The sequence below is a fragment of the Narcine bancroftii genome, chromosome 4, assembly GCF_036971445.1.
Source record: "Narcine bancroftii isolate sNarBan1 chromosome 4, sNarBan1.hap1, whole genome shotgun sequence".
Classification (NCBI taxonomy): Eukaryota; Metazoa; Chordata; class Chondrichthyes; order Torpediniformes; family Narcinidae; genus Narcine; species Narcine bancroftii.
This window is the reverse complement of record NC_091472.1, coordinates 173,195,653-173,221,788: the sequence shown is the minus strand read 5'-3', so window position 1 is coordinate 173,221,788 and position 26,136 is coordinate 173,195,653. Positions and strand designations below refer to the sequence as shown.

The 26,136-nt window shown below is 48.9% G+C and overlaps 1 protein-coding gene across 1 annotated transcript in view; it reads left to right on the top strand.

Annotated features, from left to right (window-relative positions):
• LOC138762398 (protein PML-like) overlaps positions 1–26,136 on the top strand; it is a 66,841-nt gene that overhangs the window by 36,154 nt on the left and 4,551 nt on the right. The window contains exons 7-10 of the mRNA XM_069936161.1: positions 3,430–3,485; positions 7,399–7,576; positions 19,177–19,256; positions 24,909–25,041. Coding sequence (XP_069792262.1) covers positions 3,430–3,485; positions 7,399–7,576; positions 19,177–19,256; positions 24,909–25,041 — 447 coding nt within the window. The remainder of the gene's footprint in view (positions 1–3,429; positions 3,486–7,398; positions 7,577–19,176; positions 19,257–24,908; positions 25,042–26,136) is intronic.

Genomic DNA, 26,136 nt, shown 5'->3' with positions numbered 1-26,136 from the left:
ACTTGTTACACTGTGGGAACTGTAACAACACTTCCAGTCAGTTGTACACATTGCGGGGAAGAAATTGAGTAACTATTAAAAAATATTAAAAATCCAAGGCAGAGATGACAAAGGCTCACCCAGGGTTAATGGGAGTTGGAAGTAAAATAAAGATCTTGTAGCGGGCCGAGCGACCATATGGTTAGACAGGTTGAATCGTTGCTTCAGACGGTTGGTACAAGATAGCTTGGGCCTCCCTTTCCTTCTCAGGAGAAGCTCGATACATGTACAACTGATCTTCACTATCGGCGCCTCCGGCTTAGCCCCAGTAACAGGGGTTTCCTCTCCATCAGTTCTGCCAGCAGTAGCTGTGGCCCAACCGCATCTCAATGAGCGTTCAAACAAACGGAGCGATTACTGTTTCTACCACTGCAGATAGGGCTGCAATGCCTGGTGGCATGTCCCTCCATGCTCCTATTCCAATGCCAAGTTGAGTGCAGCAACGAGAAATGAACAGTCCGGCTGCCGAAACCACCGGACCACCAGTGTACGCATGGGCACAGCACCTCCCACAGGACAAACTCCTCCAAGCCAAGACTGAGTTTGCTGCTATGGAGGTGTTGGGTATCGTCCGCCGTTCAAACAGCCCCTGATCGTCCCCAGTACACATGGTCCAGAAGAACTCTGGTGGTTGGCATCTGTGTGGCAACTACAGACAACTCAATGATGTCACTGTCCCAGATAGATACCAGCTCCCCCCCTCACATGTCCAGGACATCGCTCCAGGGTTGCTGAATTTTCTCGATGGTGGACCTCATCAAGGGGTACCATCAGATTCCAGTGCATCCTAACGACATCCCGAAAATGGCCATTATTACACCTTTTGGCTTTTTTGAGTTCCTCCAGATGCCTTTCGGATTAAAGAACGCAGCCTAGACGTTTCAGCATCTCATGGACATGGTTGGCGGGGACCTCGATTTCATCTTCATCTATTTGGATGATATCCTCATCGCCAGCCCCGATGCCAGCACATACAGGACGCACCTTTTCAACAGGTTTCAGGAGTTCAGATTCACAGTGAACCCAGCTAAGTGCCAGTTCAGTCTGGAAACAATTAATTTCCTTGGACACCATATCACCCGCGAGGGGGCCACACCGCTGCCAGATAAGGTAGGAGCTATCCAGTGATTCTCCGCGAGGGGGCCACACCGCTGCCAGATAAGGTAGGAGCTATCCAGTGATTCTCCCGAGCACCATCAAAGGCCTACAGGAATTCCTAGGGATGGTGAACTTTTATCATCGTTTCCTCCCGGGAGCAGCTACCCTCGTGCAGCTCCTATTCGACCTCATCAAACTCAGCCACAAGGCGCTCCAGTGGGCATGTGAAACCATTGAAGCATTCCAGGCAACTAATGCGACACTCATGGAGATCATATCTTTGGCCCATCCAGACTCTTCCTCCCCCCGGCCATTACATCAGACGCATCGGACAGAGTGGTCAACGCAATGCTGGAGCAGTGGGTTGATGAACAGTGGCACCCCGGTGTTCTTCAGCAAACATGTCCGACACCAGAACTCAAGTACAATGCATTCGACCGTGAGCTGTTGGCCCTGTATCTGACAATATGACATTTCCGTTGCAGTTAGAAGGAAGGGTTTTAGTTGCCTACACAGACCACAAGACACTCATCCATGCACTCAGCAAGATTTCAGACCCATGGTCAGCGAGGCAACAACCACGCTTCTCCTACATTTCTGAGTATACTATGGACATTTGCCACGTTGAAGACAAATACATTGTTGTGGTCAACGTGCTCTCCAGACTGGCCATTGCTGCTATCTCAGGAGGACTTGATGTTGCTCAACTGGCCCAAGGCCAGGTGGCGGATGCTGACATTCAGGCTTATCAGACTGCCATCACCACCCTGAAGGTTAGCGATTTCTGTCCTTCACCGGGGAGCCCAACTTTACTATGTAACATACGCACGGGCTTCCCCAGACCCATCCTACCCACGACCTGGCGACGGCGGGTATTCGACTAAATTCACGGTCTGTCACATCCTTCAATAAGGTCCTCAGTCTGCCTCCTGTCTGACAAGCTCATGTGGCACAGCCTCTGCTGTGATGTAACTCTATGGGCTAAGACTTGCATGGACTGCCAGTGCGCCAAAGTGCACCGAGGCACCTCTCCAGAGTTTTGCCCTGGTGCAACGCCGGTTTAACCACGTGCACATGGACATCGTTGGCCAAGTCCCCATGAGCCAAGGTATGTGGTATTTATTCACAATAGTTGACTTTTACTCATTGGCTGGAAGCAATACCCCTGCCCACATGTGACACAGAAACTTGTGCCAGAGCTTTCTTGTCCACTGGGGTCACATGCTTTGGCGTCCCGACCCACATCACCTTGGACCAAGGGTCCCAGTTCAAGTCTTCACTCTGATCCAAATTAGTCAAGTTCTGTGGCAGCCAGTTACACCACACCAAAGCCTACCATCCTCAGGCAAACGGACTTGTTGAATGTTTTCACTGCCATCTAAAAGCAGCCCTGAAAGCTCAACTACAAGGCCCGAGTTGGATGGACAAACTCCTATGGGTGCTGTTGAGAATTCATACAGCACCAAAAGAAGACCTGCCAGCGTTGTCCGCTAAGATAGTGTACAACTTCCTGCTTACCATCTGAGGGACATTCATTTCAGCCCTGCCGACCCACAACACAGTGCCTTAGACGTCCTCCAGTGCCTGGGGGAACAGATAGGTAAATCAAAACCTTCCCAACACGGTTCTCCACCCTGTCACGTCCCTGGGGATCTACAGTCCACTGACTTCATTTTCGTTCACAGAGGACAGCAAGGAACACTCCTGCAATGCCCCTACGAATGTCATTTTCACCTGGACATTGGCAGGTGGCAGGACATGTTTACCATTGACTGCTTCAAGGCGGCGCATTTGGACTCAGGTCAGCCCTGTCCCAGCTCCTCAGAGGCTGCCTGCCTAAAGAGAGTACTGTGACTTGCTCAAAGAGTGGCAGCGATTCTGGGCTGGGGTGGGTAGTGTTGTGTGGACGTGCTTCATTTCAGTAGCGCTGCCGTTAGCAGCTGCTACAATCTCATTGTTCTATCCAGCACGCCCAGTATGTCCAACACAAAGCTCCTGTCATAGTGTTCTTTCATAGACATGGGTCAGGAGCAGAGTGCAAGTACATAATAAAGGAGCAGGATTTGATACTTGCTCTTATTCATTTTATATTTGAGTTGACACCCTCTGTTTTCCACTGGAGAGTCTCCTGTCGAAGGCTATTTCACCCTGTTTGAATCCCTCTAATCAGAGGCTTTGAGAGCTCGGGACTAATTTCAACCTCAAGGACTCCAGTTTACTTAAAATTAAGTATTCTCAGAGAGGCAAAAGCAAACAAACTACAGCTAAATTAACACAATTCTCTATTTTCAGAGGAGAAAACAAATTTGTCATCCGATGACAGCAAAAGTGATGGTGCCTCTCTCATGGTAAGGACTCCCTGCTCTTCCCCATGGTGTGATATAAACAAAGTTCAGTGTAATTCTGCCTATATGTAGGCTCCATATGTAGTGCACTATACATAGATACCTTGCATACACTCCATGATATAAACACAGGAGTTTTATATGAAGAGGCACAAGCCCAGATATTGGATTCATTAACACTGGTTTCTCGTGCACAAATTGTGTATGAAATCAATTTTACCACATGTAATGGCAACATGGTTAGTGTAGCAGTTAGTGGATTCACTTTTACTTTGGGCTATTGATATGGTTCAGAGGTGAGCTGAGAAGTAGCAGATGGATTTTAACACAGAAAAATGTGAAGAGGTTTAGTTATTTGGTAGGACAAATTTGAAGGCAGAATACAATGTTAATGAGAGGATTGAGCAGTGTGAAGAAACTGAGCATTCTTGGGGTCTGCAGACATAGGATACTCAAAGCTGCTGCACAGGTTGATAATGTTGTTAAGAAGGTGTCTGGTGTGTTGGCCTTCATTAACCATGAGACCAAGTTCAAGAGCCATGAGGTAATGTTACAGCTATAGTTTGACCTGGCTTTGAATATTGTGTTCAGTTCCAGTCATCTCACTGCAGGAAGGTTGTGGATGTTATAGAAAGGGTGCAGAGGAGATTTACAAGGATGCTGCCTAGATTGGAGAGCTCAGAGGACTCCAAAACCCAGCAGCAACAGAAATTCACCAAGACAAATGGTGACTTAAACAAAAGTTGCTTTTATCTTTAAACAAGAAAACGGAATCACACTTTAACTTATCACGATTGACTTAACTAACCTAACTTAACCCCCTTCTAGCTCTAAGCGCACGTGTATGTAATGTGTGTGTAAGTTCAGAAAAGTTCTTTGCTTCACAGTCCAATCTCACTTCTCAATCCTCCAAGTTCACTGGTTGCAGGCAATTATTATACTGTGCACAGAATTTAACATTTATAAAGTTCACTAGGATTTGATGCTTGAAAGGTAAATGGTTACCGCTCAGGAAAGTTCTTGTAGATTTTCAGAGAGATTCGTTGTACGCTGACACCCACAAGTGATTTACTTCCATCAGCCACTTCAGTGTCTTGCCGAAGAAACTTGTCCCCTCAGGGTTCTCCAGATGATAACCTCTTTCTTTCAGATCACCACAGAGTTCCTTTTTGTTTCCCTTATTCCAAGTGAAACATTAGGCAGCCAGTCCTCTCCTCTTGCATGAACCACAAGGGCTTTGACCAGGCTGTCTTCCAAATGGGGCTTTCCATAAACTTGCCAGCTTGTCCTGTTCCAGTTGTTGCTGCTGGCTGTCAACCCGTAGAACTGATCTCTCTCTCTCACTCAGAGTTCCAGTATTTCACATGGTATGTGACCTACACTAACAAACCCTGTCCCAATTATCTCCCAAAAACATCTATATTCTGTCACAGCATGTGTTCAGGAAAGTTTTTTTTTCACTGTCAAATCATTCACTTTTCACTTCTCCAAGTTCACTGGTATCAGGCAGTTTTCCATACACCTGGCTCTGGTGCTTTAACTGAAGTTTTTATTGCTCAGGAAGGTCTTTGTTGGTTTCAGAGAGATATTCATTGTTCATTGGACTCACACGCAAACTGATCTCTTTCAATCAGCCACCTCAGTGTCTTGCCGAAGAAACTTTTTCCCCCTTGTGGGTTTTTCCAAAAGATAACCTTTTCTTCCAGGTTACCATGAAGAGTTCTTCTTTTTCCCCTATTTCAGTAGAAACACAATAACCAGCCAAAGTCTCTGTAATTGACTATAGAGATTTATAATAGGCTGACTTGGAACTCAAAACCCATCTTGAAACGGGGCCTTGCAGCAGGTCTGCAAACTTGCAGTCTTCAACATCAACTGCTGCAGTAAACTGACTGTCTCTCTCTCTTCCCCTAAAGAATGCCATGTTTTTTCTCTCTGTTTGCAAAACCACATGACCCCTCTTAGAACAGCAGACTTCAACCAGAAATTTGGATCACTTACACCAGTTTAGCAACAAAAAATTAATCAGTTTCTGTTAAAACATGCTCTTCCTTTAAAGATAATAGTCCATTTTAATTCTTTAACATCTACATGTGAAGTTGTCACAGGCACTCTTCACAGTTTCTGTAAAGTCACTGTAGACTTGAGGATTACACTGAGGCATAGCTCTTGCATTTCAAATGAGATGTCTCTTGTGGAATGTAAACTAATACCTAAACCCCCACCATCTAACCTTATTCCTTAAGATATATTTTATTCCATAATTCTATTAACTTATTCCATAGCAATGCCTTATGAAGATAGGTTGAGTGAACTTGGTCTTTTTTCTTTGGAGTGATGGAGGATGAGAGATGACGTAATAGAAGTGTAGAAGATTATGAGAGGTGATATAATAGAAGTGTAGAAGATGAGAGGTTTTGATTGTATCGATGACCAGAGGCTATTTCCCAGGGTTGAAATAATTACACGTTTGGACACAGTACGGAGTGAGGGGGGAGGAGGGATGTAAGAGAAGAATCTGGATGGCTATGAAGTGAGATGGTCAGTTTTCAGCAGCCAAAATTGGTGAGTTTGCCCAGCTACTGACAAAAATGGAAGAAGCCTGAGAAGGGAAGAGCCCATTCATGCAGAGATCACTGAGCTCCTCCCTCCAGCCCTGCCATCGCCTACATCTCCATGGAGTAGCTGTTCTTGGGGTCACTTAAATTCAGCCTCCCACTCCAGGTATCGGCATAGCATCAGCACAACTCCCATAGAGGACCATGCATAGCCCCCCCTTCACTTTGGATTCTGTGGACAAGCCTCAATACCATTGTTCTTACTGGGTGTTATGACCAACTTTAGGATCCATTGCAGGGGATCTGACTGAGAGCCAGAACTAAGTTAGGACCACACATGGTGCATTATGCCATTTTGTACAGGGCACCGCACTGAGATGAGGAAAAATTTCTTCTCTCAGAGGGTGGTGGATCTGTGGAATTCTTTGCCACAGGAAGTAGTTGAGGCCGGTTCCTTGTCAATATTTAAGAGTAGGTTAGATTTGGCCCTTGTGGTTAAGAGGATCAAGAGGTATGGGGAGAAGGCAGGAACTGGTACTGATCAGTCATGATCATGTTGAATAGTGGTGTAGGCTTGAAGGGCCAAATGGCCTACTCCTGCACCTATTTTTCTATGTTTCTGTATACAGCATTATACACAGCAGTGCACAGTGCTATATGCAGCAGTATAACTCAACGCCACGCAATGCTCTATATGAGGGATGATACACAGGAATATATCCACTGTCCATGGTATTATACTCAGGCCTATATTAAACGCAGACCAATGTGCAGCAGTACTTGGTGCTATTTGCGGCTCAATACAGACAATACGTAGTGCTCTATGGTGCACCAAATGTGCCTTGTGCTTAGTGCTCCAGAAAAGAGTGGAATTTGATTCCCTGGGATCAATGTTCACCGTGGAAAGTATACACAGGCACATGGTGTGTAATGTGTATTTTACACAGGGAAGAAGAAAATCAGCATTTGAAAGTCAGGTTATTGACCAAAACCTGAGGAATATCCTGGGCTTTTGGGGTTCATTGATCTCCCAGGGTTTTGGGTTCATTGATGAACTGGGGTTTGGGGATTTCTCTGATGTTTCTGGGTTTTGGGGGTTTGACATGTATACTCAGTTTTGGGAGTTGCACCAATGACTCTGGGCTTTTGGGGTTTCACTCATGACCAGGGTTTTGGATGCTATGGATGTTTCACGCTTTAGGGTTTTCACTTCTGTCTCAGGGTTTTGGGGATTTCACTGATGTCATAGGATTTAGAGGTAGTCATTCATGAAAAGGGTTTTGGGGTTTCATTGATGTTGGGATCTGTGCTGTGATGACTGTGTGGTGTTTCTTACTTGATTTGTGGACCCCTCCCAGATACCCTCTGTGCCACTGCATCCCGAGAGTTCCGAAGCTCCATGGGATCAGGGAGAGAACAACGGTTCTGGTCAAATGAATAAGGACTGGGTTCAGGAGGGGTCATGGAGACCGTGGCAGTGTCAGGAACTGCGAGGGTTCCCTGTGGTCTTCTTCCAAATCCAGACGACAGATGTGGGTGAGTTTAGTCAAGAATATTCATCTTTCCCTCCTTCCTCCACATGTGTTTAGTTGATGGTGACGTGACCCCTGGGATCAGCCTCCACATTTCCACTGCCCAGGGCCTGGACTCCTGCAGTGAATAGAAATTCATGCCCTGTCTCCCCAGGGAAAATCCCTTGCCCTCTCTCCCCAACGACAATCCCTTGCCCACTCTCCCCAACGACAATCCCTTGCCCTCTCTCCCCAACGACAATCCCTTGCCCTCTCTCCCCAACGACAATCCCTCGCCCTCTCTCCCCAATGACAATCCCTCACCCTCTCTCCCCAACGACAATCCCTCACCCTCTCTCCCCAGGGACAATCCCTCGCCCTCTCTCCCCAACGACAATCCCTCACCCTCTCTCCCCAATGACAATCTCTTGCCCTCTCTCCCTAGGGAAATCCCTCACCCTCTCTCCCCAATGACAATTCCTCGCCCCTCTATCCCCAGGAACAACCCCTCACACTCTCTCTCTCCAGAGACAATCCCTCGCCTTCTCACCCCAGGGACAATCCCTCATCCTCTTTCTCCAGGGACAGTCCATCACCCTCTCTCCCCAGGGTCAATTCCTGCCCTCTTTATTCTAGGCTTCTCCATTGTCTACTCTTCCCAAGAGTGCTCCTTTGCCCATTTTATCTGGAAACTCTCTTTTTTCCTCTCACCTGGAGTGCTCTCCTTCCCTACCTGCTCACATCCTCTCTCTTTACTTTCTCTCTCCCTCCCCTTATCTCTCTTCCTCCCTCCTTCCCTGGATGGATCCATTCCACTACTCTTCACTCGAAGGACATAATCCCATCAGCACTGTATTCCCTTCCCTCAGCCATTCCCTATTACGGGGCAGCCTACATCAGAGGAAACTCCCTGAACCCTGGGGGTGGATCTCACAATGAGCATCCAGCCATCCATTTGGGTGTTCCCCCAAAGCTGATGATGCCAGCTGGGCTCTGCTGATTATTAAATCCAGATAATGAGAAGCTGAAGGGACTCAGTGGGTCAGGCAGCGTCCATGAGTAGAAATGGTCAGTCAATGTTTGCCCTCAGGACCCTTTCTCAGGAATAATGGTCTCGCTATAGTCCCGTCCTGAAACTGATAATTTCTCTCCATGAACGCTGAGTCCCTCCAGCTCCTCTTCAGTGTCTCAGGTTTCCAGCAGTTCTCAAGTTGGTCTGATCATTTTGATTTTTGCCAGGAGATGGTAATATTGTGCAGCTGAGCGCAGTGAGTGGTGAGAAGATCTTCAACAAGTACATCCTGCCCAGGAAGCCCACTGTGGCCCATGTCCCCATCCAGAATGGTCTTCATGCTGTGGATGGGATACTGTACTTACAAGGAGAAGCTCAACCGACCTGTGGCCTCAACGAAGCCCTGGAATCCTTCCTCTGCTTCCTGCGGCAATTGGATCTGCCTCTGTTAGCTGGTCACGGCATCTGGACCCTTGATTGCCAAACCCTTTGCAAAGCCTTCGAGGCACTATCCATGAAAGATTGCTTAGCCCAGTGTATGTCAGGCTTCCTGGACACACTGTGGTTGGCCAAGAAAGTTCTCTCCAAATCAGAGGTCAGGAATTTCACGCTGAAGTATTTAGTGAGAGCATTAGTCAGTGACAGAGCTATTCCCAATGTACAGGCACTGCAGAAACTCTACTCCATCCTGAAGCCATCGCGACAGCAGGCAGAAGAGTGTGAATTTACACTGGCCCAGCTGGAGTGCCGCTGCTCCCTGGAGCCTCTCATCCAGCAGGAGGTTATTTCCTCCTTAGTTGCGGACAGACTTGCCTTTGAAGGGGTCAGCCTGAGCATCTTGGAGTTTGCTTACCGGAGTGATCAGAAGTCTGGCTTGAGAAACCTGGTCCAAGCCAGCAGGAATCTGGGGCTTCGGAATCCCTGGAAAATCACCAGGGCAATCAGATCCTTCTTAAAGGGTCAGATGTGCAAGTGACACCAGACCAGATGGATGCGATGAGGCCCAAAAGCAAAGAATAAAACAGGGGCCAGGCAAGGGTAACCTGTAGGAGCATTGTCTGGAGGGTCAGGGAATATTTGGAACACAGAAGTATGCACATTCCAACTCAATCCTACCCTCCCCCACTGGGTCCAGATCCCCATGAGCCAACGTTCATTGAGTCAAACAGCACATAACTGGTCCTTTGGGCCAACTCGAACATGCCGACCAAGTTGGCATTCTGGTCTAGTCTTTTTTGCCTGCATTTTGTCCATATCCTTCCAAGCCCTTCCTATTGTTAAATCCGTCCAAAAGCCTGTTGAATGTTGCTCTTGTGCCCAGCTCGTTCTAGATATGAACCATCAGATCCCTCTTAAATCTCTCCCCCCCCACCACCACTTCACCTTAAACCTATGCTCTCTAGTTCTAGAATCATCTACCCTGGTAAAAAGACTGAGCATTCACTTCATCCATGCCCTCATGATTTTGTAAACCTCTATAACAGTGATCCTCAACCTTTTTCTTTCCACTCACTCTGGTGAGTGGGACAGTCAAGGATCAGAGAGTACGCCTTCAAAATAAAAGGATGCTCCTTTAGAAAAGAGATGAGAAGTTTCTTCATCTAGTTGATTGTGAATCTGTAGAATTCATTGTCACATACAGTTTTGGAAGCCAAGACATTGGGTAGATTTAAAGCAGTTTGATAGGTTCTTGATTGATAAGGATGCAAAGTTTCTGAGGGAACGCAGGAGAATGGGGTTGAGAGGAAATTTACATCAGCCATAATTTGAAAGTATTTGCTATGCCATAGGTACTCTGTGATTAGTAAGGGATTGTTTAAGGTGGTATGTGGGTAGAATCGTACCTAATTGACTCGTGATGTGCACGGTTTCATAACTCCAAAGGAAATGGGCCAATGACAATTTTTTTCAATCAAAATATTTCAGTAACAATTGGGTCTAGAGCAGTGATTCTAAAACTTCCCTTCCCACTCATATACCACTTTAAACAATCCCTTACTAATCACAGAGTACTGATGGTATAGGAATTTACTTAAATTGGTATGTGAGTGGAAAGAAAAAGGTTGAGAGCCACTACTCTATAAGATTTCCTTTTAGCCTCCTTTGCTTTGGAGAATAAAGACCCAGCCTATCCAGCCTTTTCCTATAACCCAAGCCCTCCAATCCCAGCAATATCCTGGTTAACTTCCTCAGCATCCCTTCCAATTTATGTACAGTGCACAGTATGCTAAATGTGGCCTCACTAACACTTTGTACAACTTACTTCTGTACTCTGTACCCTGCCCAATGAAGGCAAGCATGTTCTTTGCCATCTTGTCCGCCTGAATTACCATTTTCAGGTACTCCAGAGCTGTTGTAATAGCATCACTGCCGCTGGTGTGAATTTGGGAGAGTGGAAAGTGGAGAGACAGCGCAGCTTTTCATGGTTTAACTGTCAGCTCCGTAAAGGCTTCAAGTAGCCTGTTAGAGTAGCCGATGGTGTTTTGTTTTAGATCCTGCAATCATGGATGTCAATGCCCAAGATGGTGGTGCTTGAATCTGGGCATTGCAGACTCCGGGGGAGCAGTGGACCGGCGCAGGGCATCAGAAATGAGGAGGACACCCCCTGTTGTGAAGGAGAAGCCTGGGAGAGATCCCTACAGGAAGTAGACAGTGAGGAGCTCAGCGGCTGAAGGACCCACACAGACAGCAGGTTGTTGGCGACTTGCAGTCAATGACTCACATCAGTCTGCAGGCTGCTGGAGACTGGCTGTTGGGAACCAGGAATTGTAATCATATTCAAGAGAGTGCTGAGGACAAGAAAGGCTCTTGAAGGGCCTTGGGAGTTTAAAGCTTTCTGATCGTATCAGAGGCTTTGGATCTGGAACTTGGAATTGTAAGGCTGTATCAGGCTGCGAGACGGCTGGAGGTGAATCCCGAGACACTCAGTGCTCGGAAGTGACTTTTTGCTTTTCTCCTTTATTGTTCATGGCAACTCTTTATTTGCCTTAATGGTTGGTAAAGGTTGAAGAATATTGTGTACCATATATTACATTTTTTGTATTATTACATATCAATAAAAGGAACATTTGAACCAATGTCTTATACATCGCCATTACATCCCAACTTCTTTATTCAGTACTTTGATTTATTAAGACCAATATATCAAAAGATCTCTTAACAACCATATCGACATGTGATGCCACTTTTAGGGAATTATGTACCTGTATTCCCAGTTCTCTCTGTTCTACTGCATATCCCAGTACCCTACTATTTACAGTAGATGTCCTACCTTGGTTAGTCCTCCCAAAGTGCAGTTTTGGGCCTTATATCTAAGGAAGGATGTGCTGGCCATCCAGATGGTCCAGAGGAGGTTTATGAGAATGATCCCAGGCTGGGAGAGATAAATACAAGAGGTCATAGTTTTAAGCTGAAAGGGGAAAGCTCAAGGGGAACATTGAGGGAAAGTTCTTCACTCAGAGAGCAATGGGAGTGTGGAATGGGCTGCCAGCTGATGTGGTGATTGCGGGCTCGATCTTGAGTTTTAAGAATAGATTAGATAGGTACATGGATGGGAGAGTTCTGGAATGGGAGCAGGTCAATGGGACTAGCGGAGTGGTGGTTGGCACAGACTAGAGGGCCGAATGGCCTGTTTTCTGTGCTGTAGTGTTCTATGGTTCTATGTTGCTTGAATTGAAAAATAAGTCTTATGAGGCAAGGGCAGCAGAGCTGGAATTTTTCTCTTTGGAGCAGAGAAGATGAGGGGATACTTAATGGAGGTCTACAAGATTATGAGAGGCATAGATAGAGCAGGCATAGTAAAGACCAGAGGACATGAGGACAAAGTAAAGGGAGGGAAATTTAGGGGAAACATCAGCAGTAAGTTTTTTTTTTAATGCACAGAATTGTAGGTCCCTGGAGTGCCTTGCCAGGGATGATGGTGGAGGCTGAAACATTAGGGGCAATTTAGAGACTCAGACAGGCACATGGATGGAAGAAAAGCAGAGGGTTACAGGGTAGGATGGGTTTAGTACTTTTTTTTAAGGAATATATGGGTCAACACAACATCGAGGGCTGAAGGGCCTGTTGTTGAAGTGTTCTATGAATGAGAGGATAAACATGTGAGGAGCATTTGATGACTCTGGGCCTGTGCTTGCTGGAGTGTAGAAAGATGATGGTTTGTGGGGGGGGGGGGAATCTCATTGAAACATTCTGAATGTAGAAAGGGTAAGATAGATTGGATGTGAAGACATTTCCAGCAGTGGGACAGTCAAGGATCAAAGAGTACACCCTCAAAATAAAAGGATGCACCTTTAGAAAAGAGATGAGAAGTTTCTTCAGCTAGTTGATTGTGAATCTGTAGAATTCATTGTCACAGACAGTTTTGGAAGCCAAGACGTTGGGTAGATTTAAAACAGTTTGATAGGTTCTTGATTGGTAAGGATGCAAAGTTTCTGAGGGAATGCAGGAGAATGGGGTTGAGAGGAAATTTACATCAGCCATAATTTGAATGGAGGAACAGACTTGCTGGGCTGAATGGCCCAATTCTGCTCCAGCAGCTTGTGGTGTCAGTGTACTTTATAATAAGGGGAGGTTCATGAGCCTGAAAGGCTTTGGAAATGAAGCTAGAAGTGTTGGGCTTCAGACTTCTGTACCTGCCTGAAGGTAACTGAGAAGAGGTGGTGTCCAAGGTGATGTTGCTTGCTTTCTTCAGGCTATACCTCATCTAGATATCTGCAGTGGCACGCCAAAAAAGTATACGCATTATTGTGCCTTCTTCACAATCGTCTTAATGGACTTGCTCCAGAAGGAATTTTCATCCAGGCCTGGTCATTTATCTATTTTCTATAATATCCTCTTTGTACTTTATTTATAGAACCATAAAACATTACAGCACAGAAACAGGCCCTTCTAGTCTGTGCCACACTATTGTTCTGTCTCATCCTACTGACCTGTTCCCAGTCCATTTTCTTTCATTCCTCTTCCATCCACGTACCTGTTGAACTGAGCTACTTTGGCTGGCAACTCGTTCCACAGTCCCTCTACTCTGTGTGAAGAAGCTCCCTTTAATCATTTCCTCACCACCCCTAACCCTTGACCTCTGGTTTGTATCTCACCTAACTTCAGTGGAAAAAGACTACTGCATTTACTCTTACCTATATCCATCATAATTTTACATACCTCAATCAAATCTCCCCTCATTCTTTTAGGGAATAAAGTTCTGTTTATTAAGTCCTCGTGTTGGCAACATCTTAAATCTTCTTTGCACTTTTTCGATCTTATTGATATCTTTTCTGTAGTTAGTTGACCAAAACTGCACATAATTCTCCAAATTTGGCCTCACCAATGTCATACAATTTCACCATAACATCTCAACTCCTGTACTCAATATTTGATTTATGAAGGCCAATGTGCTCTCTACCTGTGACACCACTTTCAGTGAATTTTATATCTGTATTCTCAGATCCCTCTGTTCTCCCATATTCCTCAGTGCCCCACCATTTACCATGTATATTATACCTTGGTTTGTCCTTCCAAAGTGCAACACCTCACACTTTGCATTAAATTCCATCTGCCATTTTTCATCCTATTTTTCATGTGGTTCAGATCCCTCTGTAAGCTTTGAAAGCGTTCCTTGCTGCCCACTGCACCTCCAATCTTATTGTTATCTGCAAATTTCCTAATCCAGTTTACCACATTATCATTGATATGGATGACAAACTACAATAGACCCAGTACTGATCCCTGAGTCACACCACAAGTCATAGGTTTCCAGTTTGAGAGGCAATTGTCACTGCCACTCTGGCTCTCCCAGAAAGCCAATGTCGAATCTAGTTTACAACCACACCATGAAATTTCAGATATATTGTCAGAGTACATCACATACAACCCCAAGATTTCTTTTTCCCAAGGGTGTTTCAGAATTACCACCAATTGGTAGTGCAAAAAATAAATTGTACAGCGTAAACATGCAAACAAAAGAACTGTAAACAGACAACAAATGTAAACAAACTGGCTATGCAATATAGAGAAAACAAAAGAAAATCAATAAAGTGCACATGTAAATGGGTTTGTCATTGAGGAGTTTGATGGTGGAGGGGTAGCAGCTGTACCTGAACCTGGCTGTGCAAGTCTTGTGGCACCTATACCTCTTTCCTGATGGCAGCAGTGAGAACAGAGCATGTGCTGGGTGGTAGAGTCTTTGATAATTGCTGCTGCTCTCCAATGGCAGTGTTCCCTGTAAGTCCTATCCAATATTTTACTACATCCATTAGCCTCAAACACAAAATAATCATAGTCCAAGCCTTCCCCTTTCCTTTGTGGTCTTCTTTTGGATGTATTTGATTTCCCCTGCCTCTGTTTTCCCAGCTCCTCTCCTGACTTTCCAAATCTTTTTAATTTCCCTCTTAGGGCTTCTGGTGAACTAAACTTTCAGTGCCATACATTAATTTACCTTTGTCTGCTTCTTTTCACTTTTGACATAAGCAAGTCAACTGCATTTATCAGAAATATGCATCCCCTGTTTGGTGTTAGATATAAAAAGTTTATGTGAGTTGGATTGCCCATGGTGCTGTATAATGCAGGAGGATAAGAAAAAGTGCCTCACCTGGAGTGCTGACCAACAGTGGGTCATGTAGATTATGGACTAGCAACTGCTTGTAGTGGAGGGTACTCACAAAGCAAGCTTCATTGGTTATGTTGAGGTGATAGATGTGTTTGAATTCACCCAGATTCCTGTGATTTCTTTGCACCCACTAATATATGCTCATCTGCACAAACACACAAGCACATATTCAAACATTCTACACTGCAACTAACAAACACGACACCACACACTTCACCACACAAACACACTGCATCTCACACACACACACACTTCACCACACACACACATTCACCACACACACACACTGCACCTCACTCACACACCACCTCACACATAGTGCACCACACTTTGCACCTCTCACACACACATTGCACTTCTCACACACACACTTCACCACACACACACACACACACACACACACACACACACACACACACACACTTTTCCTCACTCACACACTGTGCACCACACACTGCACCTCACACACTCACACTGCACCACACACACTCACACTGCACCACACAGATATTGGTGGACCTCATCAAAGGGTACCATCAGATTCCGGTGCATCCCAACATCCCGAAAATGGCCATTATTACACCTTTTAGCCTTTTCTTCGGATGCCTTTTGTTCTAAAGAATGCAGCCCAGATGTTTCAGCCCTAATGAGCATGGTTGGCAGGGATCTCAATTTCATCTTCATCTTCCTGGATGAGATCCTCATTGCCAACCGTGACACCAGCATACACAGGAAGCACCTGACTCACCTTTTTGACAGGTTGAAGGAGGTTGGGACTCATGGTGAATCTGGCTAAGTGCCAGTTCAGCCTGGAAACTGTTGATTTCCTGGGACACCATATCACCCAAAGGTGGGGGGGGGGGGGGGCATACCACTGCTGGACAAGGTGGAAGCCATCCAATGTTTTCCTAGGCCAAGCACAATAAAGGGTCTACTAGAATTCCTATGGATGTGAACTTCTATCATCATTTCCGTCCAGAAGCGGCTACCCTCATGCAACCCCTATTCGACCTCATCAAACTCAGTGACAAGGCACTCCAGTGGTCACATGAAACCACTGAAGCATTCCAGGCAACCAAAGCAGCACTAGCGGAGGCCTCATCTTTGGCCCATCCAGACTCTTCTTCCCTCCTGGTCCTGACAACAGACACATCAGCGTGGTGCTGGAGCAGTGGGTCAATAAACAGTGGCACCCCCGTCTTTCTTCAACAAACATCTCCAGACACCAGAACTCAAATACAGCGAGTCACATCCTGGCAATACGATATTTCCGGTACATGTTAGAAGGAAGGGTTTTCATCGCCTACACAGACTACAAACCATTCACCCATGCACTCAGTAAGGTTTTGGACCCATGGTTAGCGAGACAATGACACCTCTCCTACATTTCCATGGAGATAATGGACATTTGCCACATTATAGACAAATCCAACATAGTGCCCAACACGCTGTCCAGACCGGCCATCGCCACTACCTCAGGAGGGCTCGATGTTGCTCAGCTAGCCTAAGACTAAGCAGAGGATACGGACATCCAGGCTTACCAGATCACCATCACCAGCCTAAAGGTTAGTAATTTCTGTCTTTCACCAGCGAGCCCGACTTTACTGTGTAACATGTCCACAGGTTTCCCCAGACCCATCCTACCCAAGGCCTGGCAACAACGGATGTTTGACCAAATACACGGTCTGTCACATCCTTCCATAAGGTCCACGGTCTGCCTGCTGTCTGACAAGTTCGTGGGGCATGGCCTCCGCCGCGATGTTACCCCGTGGGCTGACTTGTTTGGTCTGCCAAAGCACCAAAGTTCACAGACACACCAAGACCCTGCTCCAGGGCTTCAACCTGGCACAGCATTGTTGTTTTGACCATGTGCACATGGACATCATCGGCCCACTACCCATGAGCCAAGGTATATGGTATTTATTCACAGTAATCAACTGTTTTACCTGTTGGCTGAAAGCGATACCAGATACATGTTGATACATGCGACACAGAGACTTGTGCCAGAGCTTTCTTGTCCACTTGGGTCGCATGCTTTGGAGTCCTGACCCACATCACCTTGGACTGGGGGGCTCAGTTCATGTTCTTGCTCTGGGCCAACCAAGCCAAGTTCTGTGGCAGCCAGTTACACCACACCAAGCCTACCATCCTTAGGCAAATGGCCTCATCAAACCTTCCCACTGAAAGCTCGACTACAAGGCCCTAATTGGATGGATGAACTCCCATGCTGTCAGGAATTCACAGAGCACCAAAAGAAGACCTACCAGCATCGTCAGCCAAAATGGTGTATGACTCCCCATTTACCATCTCAGGGGACATTCACTTCAATCGTACTGGCCCACAACCAAGTGCTCTTGACATCCTCCAGCGATTGAGGGAACAAACGCGTGGACAGAAACCTCCACCACCTTCCTGACACGGGATCCATCCTGCAATGTCTCGGCAAACCTGCAGTCCACTGAATTCATTTTTGTGTGTAGAGAACAGCAAGGGACACCCCTACAATGCCCCTACATAGACCCATTCAAGGTGTTGCAGTGTGATGGTGTCATTTTCACCTTGGACATTGGCAGGAGGCAGGACAGGTTTACCATTGACCGCCTCAAGGAAACGCATCTGGACTCAAACCAGCCTGCCCCAGATCCCCAGGTCAGACACAGAAGCCACCTGCCCAAAGTCAGTACGGTAACTTGCTTAAAGGGTGGCAATGATTCGGGGGAGGGTGGGGGTGTGGTATAGTGGGCTGAGTGACCATGCGATTAGATGGGCTGAATCACCACCCCAGGTGGTGTAGATCCCCGTTCCCTTCCAAGGAGAAGCACATGGTTGACGACATGCATTGCCCAGGGGACAGTGCCTCATCTGTCTTGCATGCTGCTGGACGGGGAGTGATGCTGTAATGCGATGACATAACTTCCTAAGTCCAGCGCGCCCCTCACAGGAAGTGGGTGGTCTCGAGCAGACTGAGTAATTCAACATAAAGTTCAGTTACTGGTTCACCTCGTGCTGTGTGGATGTCTCTCATTTCGGCGGAGCTGCCATTAGCAGATGCTTCCAAAGTGAACCCTGTGACGCTATGTTGAAGGTCATTCATCATAGAGGCATCGAAACAGAGGGGAGAAAACAAGGATGGGAGAGGTTTAAAACCAGAGGGGTGGAAACAGAGGGGAATAATTAGAGGGGTGGAAACAGAAGGGCGAAAACACAACACATGGGTGTAAAGAGAGGGGTGGAAAAAGGGAGGAAACAAGTGGAAAACCTATAGAAACTGAAGGGTGAATCAAAGGGGTTAAAACAAGGGTGAAAAGAGGAGTGGAAACGGGAGTATTCAGAGGGGTTGAAACGGGTGGAAATGGAGGGTAATGGGTGGAAACAAAGGAATGCAAACAGGAGAACCAGAGGGTTGGAAACAGAAGGGAGGAATCTGAGGGGTGGAAACACAGAGAGTGGTGGAAATAATAGGGTGGAAACGTGGGTAATCAGATCTGTGGAAACTGGGGGGTGGAAACAGTGGGGAGTAATCTGATGTTTGGAAACGGGTGGAAACAGTGGGGTGGGAACAGGGTGGAATCAGGCGTGAAAACAGGTGGAATGTGAGGCGTGGAAATTGAAGGGTGGAATCAGAAGGAATCTGAGGGGTGGAAGCAGTGGGATGGAAACAGAGAAGTGGTGAAAGAACCACTTTTCCTTGCACCCAGAGCGTGAGCGTGGTGCCATGCTGAAGGTAAGAGGGGTCCCACTGCCACATGCTGAGACATTGGGCTGAGCGCTTGCTGAGCTGTCCGATGGACCTTGGAAATGGGTCAGGCGGAGCAGTGTATCCACGAGGGACATTGATCCCTTCCCACCCTGGGCCAGTAGAAAGGAAGTGAGGCGCAGAGAACAACCGGACGGTTGACTGCTACGCTGTGGGCGTCACCTGGGGCTGTATTGGAGACCGTGCAGAGCAGATGCATCTGGCTGGAGCCGATATGGGGAACGCGGACTGAGACTGGAGTTTTGTTTTCAGGAGGGAGGTCTGGAGCTGACGGAGACGTGACCGAGATCAAGAACACTGGGACACAACGGAAACTCCTTCCTTCACTCACGGTGTGTAAACCCCCGGGACATGGCATTTAGGGATGGGGAGGGGGTTCCAGGAACATGCGTGTCCCATTGGAGCTGGTGAGAATACTGTTCAGACCCGGTTGCAGCTCTCCGCTCTGAAGCGCTGAGCTCTCAGCTTAGTCAGCACTCCAGGACTTAACCAGGACTCCTGCCCCGGCATGTCCCAGGGCCCGGAGCCAACCTGTGGGGTGGGGCGGACGGCTTCTCCTGGTAGATAAACGGCTGTCAGAGGTTCGGCACTGGGTAGAGCATCGGGGGAGCGCGGCCGTGTAAGTGGCTGGGGGCGAAGGGAGGCGAGGTGAGGTAGGAGGTCGGCGTCGGAATTAACCGCGACGCGGGGAACTCCAGGTTGTTTGGTCCACTGTCGCCAGGGACCGAACTTCAGTCCGGTCCGAGTGGGGGACGCGGTGGTCGTGGATAATGGGCGGTGGGTATGTCACCCGCTCTGGGAACAGGACGGTGTTGGGGGGGGTTATGTCACCCGCTCTGGGAACAGGACGGTGTGGTGGGGGTATGTCACCCGCTCTGGGAACAGGACGGGGGGGGGGGGAAGTCACCCGCTCTGGGAACAGGACGGTGTGGTGGGGGTATGTCACCCGCTCTGGGAACAGGACGGGGGGGGGGGGGAAGTCACCCGCTCTGGGAACAGGACGGTGTGGTGGGGGTATGTCACCCGCTCTGGGAACAGGACGGGGGGGGGAAGTCACCCGCTCTGGGAACAGGACGGGGGGGGGGGGGGGAAGTCACCCGCTCTGGGAACAGGACGGTGTGGGGGGGGGGAAGTCACCCGCTCTGGGAACAGGACGGTGTGGGGGGGGGGGAAGTCACCCGCTCTGGGAACAGGACGGTGTGGGGAGGGTTATGTCACCCCCTCTGGGAACAGGACGGTGGGGGGGGTATGTCACCCGCTCTGGGAACAGGACGGGGGGGGGGTTATGTCACCCGCTCTGGGAACAGGACGGTGGAGGGAGGGTTATGTCACCCCCTCTGGGAACAGGACGGTGGGGGGGGGGTTATGTCAACCCCTCTGGGAACAGGACGGTGGGGGGGGTATGTCACCCGCTCTGGGAACAGGACGGTGTGGGGGGGGGGGTATGTCACCCGCTCTGGGAACAGGACGGGGGGGGGGGATTATGTCACCCGCTCTGGGAACAGGACGGTGGGGGGGGGATTATGTCACCCGCTCTGGGAACAGGACGGGGGGGGGGGATTATGTCACCCGCTCTGGGAACAGGACGGTGGGGGGGGGGATTATGTCACCCGCTCTGGGAACAGGACGGGGGGGGGGGGATTATGTCACCCGCTCTGGGAACAGGACGGTGGGGGGGGGGATTATGTCACCCGCTCTGGGAACAGGACGGTGGGGGGGGGGATTATGTCACCCGCTCTGGGAACAGGACGGGGGGGGGATTATGTCACCCGCTCTGGGAACAGGACGGTGGGGGGGGGGATTATGTCACCCGCTCTGGGAACAGGACGGTGGGGAGTTATGTCACCCGCTCTGGAACAGGACGGTGGGGAGTTATGTCACCCGCTCTGGAACAGGACGGTGTGGGGGGGGGGAAGTCACCCACTCTGTGAACAGGACGGTGGGGGGAGGGTTATGTCACCCCCTCTGGGAACAGGACGGTGGGGGGGGGGGTTATGTCAACCCCTCTGGGAACAGGACGGTGGGGGGGTATGTCACCCGCTCTGGGAACAGGACGGGGGGGGGGGGTTATGTCACCCGCTCTGGGAACAGGATGGTGGGGGGGGGTTATGTCACCCCCTCTGGGAACAGGACGGTGGGGGGGGGTTATGTCACCCGCTCTGGGAACAGGATGGTGGGGGGGGGTTATGTCACCCGCTCTGGGAACAGGACGGTGGGGAGTTATGTCACCCGCTCTGGAACAGGACGGTGTGGGGGGGGGGGAAGTCACCCGCTCTGGGAACAGGACGGTGTGGGGGGGGGGGGTATGTCACCCGCTCTGGGAACAGGACGGGGGGGGGGATTATGTCACCCGCTCTGGGAACAGGACGGTGGGGGGGGGATTATGTCACCCGCTCTGGGAACAGGACGGGGGGGGGGGATTATGTCACCCGCTCTGGGAACAGGACGGTGGGGGGGGGATTATGTCACCCGCTCTGGGAATAGGACGGGGGGGGGGGGATTATGTCACCCGCTCTGGGAACAGGACGGTGGGGGGGGGGGATTATGTCACCCGCTCTGGGAACAGGACGGTGGGGGGGGGATTATGTCACCCGCTCTGGGAACAGGACGGGGGGGGGGGATTATGTCACCCGCTCTGGGAACAGGACGGTGGGGGGGGGGATTATGTCACCCGCTCTGGGAACAGGACGGGGGGGGGGATTATGTCACCCGCTCTGGGAACAGGACGGTGGGGGGGGGGATTATGTCACCCGCTCTGGGAACAGGACGGGGGGGGGGGGATTATGTCACCCGCTCTGGGAACAGGACGGTGGGGAGTTATGTCACCCGCTCTGGAACAGGACGGTGGGGAGTTATGTCACCCGCTCTGGAACAGGACGGTGTGGGGGGGGGGAAGTCACCCACTCTGTGAACAGGACGGTGGGGGGAGGGTTATGTCACCCCCTCTGGGAACAGGACGGTGGGGGGGGGGTTATGTCAACCCCTCTGGGAACAGGACGGTGGGGGGGGTATGTCACCCGCTCTGGGAACAGGACGGGGGGGGGGGGTTATGTCACCCGCTCTGGGAACAGGATGGTGGGGGGGGGTTATGTCACCCCCTCTGGGAACAGGACGGTGGGGGGGGGTTATGTCACCCGCTCTGGGAACAGGATGGTGGGGGGGGGGTTATGTCACCCGCTCTGGGAACAGGACGGTGGGGAGTTATGTCACCCGCTCTGGAACAGGACGGTGTGGGGGGGGGGGAAGTCACCCGCTCTGGGAACAGGACGGTGTGGGGGGGGGGGGGTATGTCACCCGCTCTGGGAACAGGACGGGGGGGGGGATTATGTCACCCGCTCTGGGAACAGGACGGTGGGGGGGGGATTATGTCACCCGCTCTGGGAACAGGACGGGGGGGGGGATTATGTCACCCGCTCTGGGAACAGGACGGTGGGGGGGGGATTATGTCACCCGCTCTGGGAACAGGACGGGGGGGGGGATTATGTCACCCGCTCTGGGAACAGGACGGTGGGGGGGGGGATTATGTCACCCGCTCTGGGAACAGGACGGGGGGGGGATTATGTCACCCGCTCTGGGAACAGGACGGTGGGGGGGGGATTATGTCACCCGCTCTGGGAACAGGACGGGGGGGGGGATTATGTCACCCGCTCTGGGAACAGGACGGTGGGGGGGGGGATTATGTCACCCGCTCTGGGAACAGGACAGGGGGGTGGGGTTATAAGTGGTCAAACACACCCAGCCCTGGATCCAGATCAGTATAAACTGAATGGGTGAGAAGCAGGAAATGTCAGAAAGTCTCAGAACCCAAAGAACGGGGGAGGAATCCAGACCAACAAGAGGTGTTAATTGGACAAATGCTGGAGAAACTCCGCAGGTGAAACAGTGTCCTTTATGTAGCAAAGGTAAAAATATTAGAGGCCTTCATCAAGGTATGAGAAAATGCCAGCAGGCTTTGGAACAAAAAGGAGGGTGGAAAAGGCAGGCGATGATCGGTGGAGAAGGGAGGGAGGGGACAGCAGTGACTGGGGGAGGAGGGATGGCTGGGTGGGGAGGGGGAAGGGAGGAGAGAACTGGAAAGGGGATGGGAAAGAAAATGAGAGCAAGTTGATCAGAAAGCCGAGGTTAAAGTTGATGCCATGTGGCTGGAGAGGGCCCAGACAGAAAATAAGGTGTAGTTCTTCCAATCTACAGGTTGTTAGGGTGGGATAGTACATAAGGGCCAAGGACAGACGTGAGTGTGACTGAGAATTGAAATGGTTGGCTACTGGGAAGTGACTGTTGTGGTGGACAGAGTAGAGATGCTGAGTGAAGTGATCTCTCAATCTGCAACCAGTATCTCTGATGTAGAGAAGGCCACAAGGGGTGCATCAGATGCAGTAAATCAGCCCTGAAGTGTTGTTTACCCCTTATCATCTCCTGCCTTTCCCACCCCCCCCCCCTTCCCCCCATTCTTGTTCGGACACCTGTTGATATTTTCTCACACCTTGATGAAGAGCTCTAGCCGGAAACATCGGTTCTGTATTTTTACCTTTGCTACATAAAGGACACTGTTTGACCTGCTGAGTTTCTCCAGTATTTTGTGTTTTTACTTCAACTACAGTGACTGCAGATTTTCATGATTTAATTAGATATGATAATGGACCAAGTAAGAATTTATTATGTTTGTGCAAAAGATCAGGAATGGAGAGATAGTGATAGGGAAAGGCAACAGGGGTGGGGAGAGGGTTAATGAAAGCCAGAGAAGTCGATATTAATGCCATCTGCTTGGAGGGTCGAAAGATGAGGTGTTCTTCCTCCAATTTATGGGTGATCTCTGTTTCAGTGTGTTTTTAACTACAATCACAGGATCTGCAAACTTTCATGTGTCATTCAGATCTACCTCACTCACCTCCACCAAGAGCGGGCAGCCTCAATCCATGACCCACGTCGGGTGCCAAAACGTAGGAGGGCCACTAGTTCTGACAAAAAATTGTAATAGTCACCTCAGTGGGGCCCAAACATCTCAGAAAGTTCTGTCGAAGAGTCATTTCATATCCTTATAGAGCACCACAGCCCATCAAGCCTATAATTATTCTGCCTAATCCCACTGATCTGCACCCAAACTTGAGCCCTCCAGACTCCTCCCATCCACGTTCCTATCCAAATTTTTCTTTAAGGCCAAAATGGAGCTGTGTTCATCACTTCTGCTGGCACCTCATTCCGTACTCTCTGTGTGTAGATCCCCCCTAACATCCCCTTTAAATGTTTCACCTTTCATCCTTCACCCATATCCTCTAGTTCTCATCCAACCTCTGGAAAAAAGCCTGCTGGCATTTACTCTTATCTATACCCCTCATAATTTTATATAGCTCTATCAAATCTCCCCTTCATTCTCTGACATTCCAAGGAATAAAATCTTAACCTGTTTAACATTTCCCTGTAACTCAGTTCCTCAAGTCCTGGCAACATCCTTGTAAATCTTCTCTGCACTCTTTCAATCTTATTGATATCTTTCCAGTATTTAGGTGTCCAGAACTGGAGCATTTATTTTGGAATATAAACAGTTAACATTTTAGATGAAGGATCCCAAATTGATTCTCTTTGCACAAATGCTGTCTGACCTCCTGAGAACCCCCAGCCTTTTCTGTTTTTATTTTACATTTCCTGCATCTGCCATTTTACAAGCTTCAGTGGAAACATTATTCGGTGCTGCTGCCTTTCGATGTGGCTAGCCCAGGGGAATTTTCAGGGATGGGAGGGTGAAGAGAAAAGGGAATGCTGGTTCACCTCTGAACATAAGCTTTGTGATTGCAGATTCTGCACCAAGAGTCAGCAAAACACCTGAGAGTGGGATGGCATCTCCTGTGGTAAGCAACTGTGAGAGGTGTCCACGTACATACTCTCAGAGATGTGTTCTGGGCATTTAACCTCCATACCATTCACAAAGAGATGATTTGATAAATGTGATGAGAGTTGGGCTTGATGAATGAATCCTATTTCTATAGGTTACAGATGATGGAACCAGAAAAACAGAGGAGACAGAGGCTGGCGGAGAGACACCGAGCGATGGACAGAATGGAGATTTGGGGAGCAAAGAGAAGACTCTGGTGTTCTTTGACTTGGAAACGACAGGCCTAGGTAACAGATGTATGTTCAGATCTGTGAACCATTGAATCTGAGAGGTTACACCATAGGAGGAGATTAGTCAAAGAGGCCCATCAATTTTAATTTAATTTAGAGATACAGCATGGTAACAGGCCCTACTGGCCCACAAACCATTGCTGTCCAAATACACCAATGAAACTACAAACCCTGTACATTTGTGGAGGGTGGGAGGAAATCCATGTGGACACAGGGAGAGCATACAAACTCTTTACAGACAATGCCAGATTCGAACCTGTGTCACTTGCGCTGTAATAGTAATGCACTATGTGCTATACTAACTTTGTCGCCTTAGTTTATAGTATCATAGGGTTTCCACAGCAGGGAAACAGGCCCTCTGCTGCAATGTGTCCACACCAACCAAGGTAGTTCCATTTACTTGCATTCGATCCTTATGCCTCTATACCTTTCCTATCAATTTCCTCAGCTGCTTCCCCAGGACCCAGCACCTTATTTCCCCACTCATCCCTCTGGTCTCACTGAAGAGATTGATTTCAACTACACTAACCAGGGGTGGGGGGGGGGGGGGGTTTCCAGACCGTAACCAGTCACTGCGTTAAACAAAACCCTTTCTCACCACATCCTCATTCATTGACCAGAGAAGAGGCAATGCAGTTCTAGATTCTTTTATTATCATTTAATAGTACAGAACAGATAATTTTACACAAAATTGCCTTCTGCCTGCCATAAGGTAGACAAAGTCGCCATTTGGGTTGCCCAGCACCCCTTACAGTAAGAGAGAAAGAGAAGTAAAAGAGAGTCCTTTCACAATTACTGAGCATCCGTGGATTTGCCTCCAGTGCTCCTGCAGCCTCTGCAGTTGCACAGACTCCAGTTCAATCTTTGAGCAACCAAAGCTCCAGATCCAAATCTCCAACACAATCAGGAAGCCTGCAGAGACTGAGGCCCTTTGGGAGCCCTTCTTCCCTCAGCATCCTCGCAAATCTTGATTCTGCTACCTGGTTCCCATGAGCCAGTCCCAAGTAGCCCGCAGCCCGTGTGGGTCCCCCAACCACTTTGCCCACAGCCTGTGTGGGTCCCTCAGCCATTAAGCCCTTCACTGTTCCGCTG